Here is a 4,601-nt window from a genome sequence, read left to right on the forward strand (position 1 = left end):
TCTGAAGTGCAGAACGAAAGCTTATTCAAACAAAACATACTGACTTTTGTCACATGATATTAATTAGACTAACCTTCACATTGAATACTACACATTTAATACATACTGAATTACTATACCTTCACATGCGACCCTGACATTCAACTGCAACCATGTAAGCATTTTAAAATAAACGAACGTTTTGAAGAAGACAGAGAACAAGAGAGAGTTTGTATCGAACAGCAGACGCGGACGGTTGATTTGTGAATCGCTATTTTTCCTACATTAATAAAAGATCAAAGCAAGTGTTGAATAAACTGTATTTAATCGTTTGGCCTATTTTATTTAAAACTCGGGTTCTTGACAGTTCAGAAGCGGGTAAAAAGCCCAAGAAAAGAAATGCAAAAAGTTTGCCATTTAAATGTAATACAACTTCGGCAAAAGTTGCGCGAAGCCGGTTTGCCGACGTCGGGCAATAAAGCGAAGTTAATTGAACGTTGGTACGAAAACCAATACAGCGAAAAATTTTCGAGTGCTCTAAACGATAGCGTAGAACGGCGGTTAAATCAACTAGAAAGTGCTATGCAATCTGTGCGTGTTGATGCAAGTGAGGTCGGCACCATGCCATTAAGTGCATCCTCGCCAACACCAGTGGTGCATAATTCGCGTGATGGTTTGTATGTACAGGATCACATGAGCGGTAGGGCAGTACCAGAACCTACGAACATGCCTGTGCATATTGATCAGCAAGATGGGCGCATGCGCGAAGACAAATCAACGTTAAATTCAATTTTTGCGCAAGCAGCGACGCCGGTTCAACGTCGTGTGCAGTTCAGCGAAGCATATTCTCGTGAAGCAGAGAGGAATTGCCGAAGTGTCGCTGGAGCAGTGACGTCGCCTCTAGCGTATAGAGGAGACAATTCAACGCCATACTCATTTTCGCATGTTGCTGATGCGGAACGAAATGAGAATTGGTACAATTCTTTTGCGACGATGCGTACTGACAGTGGAAGAGGCAATACGATGCCAACGTATGCGTGCTCACATTCTGTTTCCACACCATTTCACTGTGCTACACGAAGTGTAAATGACAATCATTTTATTTCCAATGGGTTCGGAAATGTATGTGACATTATGAAAATTCTGCCAACGTTTGATCCTAGTGATAAAAGCATGTCGTCAACGCAGTTTGTTGGTCGAATTGAACAGCTTTTACAAGTGTATGGGTGGAACGAGAAAGTGCTTTTGTTTGCAGTACAAGCTAATTTAAAGGGTGCTGCAAAAATGTGGATTGACTCTGTGCCGATTGTTTATGTAAATTGGTCGAGATTCGTTGAAGAATTTTTAAATCAATTTCCGTCAATTATTAATTCCGCGGATGTTCACATGGAACTAATGAATATGCGCCGTGGCACGAACGAAAGCCCTGATATGTTTTATTATCGTGTTCTAGCTAAAGGTCACCAAGGTGGGGTGGATAATCAGGCAATTATAAAATACGTAATAAATGGGTTGAATGATACCGATATGAAGCGATGTTTATCAGTGACGACATATGGTACGTGCAACGATTTATTGAGGGCAATATCGAATTATTGTGCTTATAATTCAACGAGAAATTGCGCGACGGTTAAACAAGCAGTACCGGATGCTCAAAACAAGCGTTCGACAAATGAGAAAAAAACAAAAACTGAAATCATTTGCTACAATTGCCGAAAATCTGGACATATTTCGCGTGAATGTACGGAAGAGAAAAGACGACCGAAGTGTGAGAAATGTGGTACCATAGGGCACCGTGGTTCGGAGTGTGTAAAGCAAAAGACAAAATCGGAAAATTGTAATGCAATCGAAGATGAAGTTGTGAAATTCACTGTAAAGACAATTTTGTTGTATGGCAAAGAAGTTGATGCTTTTGTCGATACAGGCAGTGCGCGTTCGTTAATTCGAAAATCGGTTGCAGACAAATTTGACGATTGCCACAAAGAAAAATGTTATGTACGCCTTAAAGGTTTTGGTGGTGGTGTTTACGAATGCCAGAATAAAGTAAAAGTCATGATGAAAATTGATAGTGCAGAAGAATCAGCATGGTTACTGATTGTTGACAATAATATGATTGCAAATGATGTGTTACTTGGACGTGATGTACTTTGTTCGGGTAAAATGAAATACATTATTGACGGCGAAAATTTATATGTGCACGCGGATGTGGTAAAGAACGTAAATGCGATTGATGCTAAATCGGAAGCGGGTCGATTCGGTGAATTAGACAAACTGTTGTGCAAACATGAAAAACGCTTTTCCACGCTAGGAAAAGCAAATGTAGTGAAGATGGACATTAAACTTACAACCGATAAGCCAATCAATATGAAACCATATAGATTGCCGTTTGCAAAGCGACCTATAGTGAATACAATTATTCGTGACTTACTAGACAAAAATATAATTCGTGCGTCGAATTCTCCGTTTGCTTCGCCAATAGTGCTTGTTGCGAAGAAAAATAATGAGTATAGAATGTGTGTCGATTACAGGCAACTTAATCGGGTTACAGTAAAGCAACCATTCCCTATGCCGATCATGGATGAACTTTTCGCTGTACTTGCCGGTAATCGATATTTTACGGTTTTGGACTTAAATATGGGCTATCATCAAATCGAAGTTGATGAAAGCACTAAGCAATTCACTGCATTTGTTACGAATGACGGACATTATGAGTATAATCGGATGCCATTTGGTCTAGTGAATGCGCCGGCTGTATTCCAGACCATGATGAACAGATTGTGCGAACAAATGAAGCCGCGTAAAGTGATTGCTTATCTCGATGACGTGATTATTCCGAGTGCGACAGTGAGCGAGGGCCTAGAAATATTGCATGAGTTTTTGGACTTACTTGAAAAAACAAGTCTTACGTTGAGACGCGATAAATGCAAATTTCTGGCTACTGAAATAAATTTTCTCGGGCATAAAGTTAACGAAAACGGTATTACACCCGGAGAGTGTAAGGTTAGAGCAATTCACGATTTTCCGGTTCCGTCCACAGCAACGAAAGTACGTCGATTCTTGGGTCTTACGGGTTTCTTTAGAAAATTTGTAAAGAACTATGCGGCAATAGCCAGACCTTTGAATCAGTTAACAACTAAAAACGCCATGAATAACTTTGTCTGGGGTGAAGCAGCGGCTAATGCTTTTAACTCCTTAATTCAATCGTTAACGTGTGAGCCTGTACTGACATTGTACGATTTCAATGCACTACATGAGGTGCATACCGACGCCAGTTCTGTCGGCATAGCAGGGGTTTTCCTTCAGTCAACCGACGAAGGTAGAACATGGAACGCCGTGATGTATTTTAGTAGGCGATGTACTGATTTAGAATCGCGTTACCACAGTTATGAACTGGAGGTGCTAGCAGTGGTGGAAGCCTTGCAGCGTTTTAGAGTGCATTTATTAGGCAAGCCATTTAGGGTAGTCACGGACTGTGCTGCCATCAGCAACGTGAAGGCGAAGAGTGAACTAATTCCACGCATCGCTCGTTGGTGGATGCGATTGGGTGAATATGATTTTGAATGTGTGCACAGACCTGGTGTGCGTATGAGCCATGTAGACGCGCTCAGTCGATCTCCTGTTGGTGACGAGCGTAATGAAGACGAAAGCGTATTGCCGATCGCTCTGGATACTGAAGACTGGTTGTTAACAATGCAAATACAAGATACAAAGATTCGTGAGATTGTCGACGTGCTACGAGGTACGCGAAAATCAGAGCAAGTGAAACATCTTAAAAATTAATATAAAATCGAGAATGGCAGATTATATCGTCGATATGGCGACAAACTGCTCTTCGTTATTCCAAAAGCAGTTCGTTGGCGTATAGTGAGGTACTGTCATGACGAGATGGGTCATTATGGTATCGAGAAAACAATTCAGCGTATAACACAGCATTTTTGGTTCCCGCGTATTCGAAAATATGTAACAGACTACATATCTGCCTGCGTGGAGTGCTGTTACAACAAAAACGGTGGAGGGAAGCCTGAAGGTACAATGTATATTGACAGCATTGCGCCAGTACCTTTTCGGACTCTTCACATCGACCATTTAGGTCCCTTCGTGAAAAGCAAAAGGGGGCACACGTATGTAATTGCGATAAGTGACGCGTTCACAAAATATTTAATTGTGAAGCCAGCTCGAAACACGAAGACGCAAGCTAGTGCTGCAAGTTGTGAACGAGTTGAGTTCGTATTTCGGACTACCTGCGAGAATTGTGAGCGACCGAGGTACAGCATACACCTCCAAACAATTTGAGCAGTACTGCGGTGACAACGACATACAGCATATTAAAACAGCTGTAAGAACACCTCGCGCGAATGGCCAGGTTGAGCGAGCCAATAAAATGATTTTAGACTTTTTACGAACTTCCGGTGCCCAAGTTAAAGAATGGGACGAACAACTGCGAAATTTGCAATGTGGCGTAAATTCTCAAATTAATTCGAGTACGGGTTTCAGCCCCAACGACCTCGTATTTGACTTTAAAATACGTGACGTAGTACGAAATAAGCTACTGGCTGCGATTATTGACGACCCTGACGAATCTTCGATCGCTGACAAACGTGCCACAGCTCTTGTAAAACTTC

The 4,601-nt window shown here is 41.6% G+C and overlaps 1 protein-coding gene across 1 annotated transcript; it reads left to right on the plus strand.

Moving 5' to 3' along the window:
- Window positions 1–378: 378 nt before the first annotated feature.
- LOC108375015 (uncharacterized) lies at window positions 379–3,759 on the plus strand. The gene has a single exon (XM_017631089.1). The coding sequence runs from the start codon at window positions 379–381 to the stop codon at window positions 3,757–3,759; it is 3,381 nt and encodes a 1,126-aa protein (XP_017486578.1).
- Window positions 3,760–4,601: the final 842 nt, after the last annotated feature.

This window comes from Rhagoletis zephyria, unplaced genomic scaffold (genome assembly GCF_001687245.7).
Source record: "Rhagoletis zephyria isolate East Lansing unplaced genomic scaffold, Rhagoletis_zephyria_1.1 Rzeph_scaffold_00092, whole genome shotgun sequence".
Lineage (NCBI taxonomy): Eukaryota > Metazoa > Arthropoda > Insecta > Diptera > Tephritidae > Rhagoletis > Rhagoletis zephyria.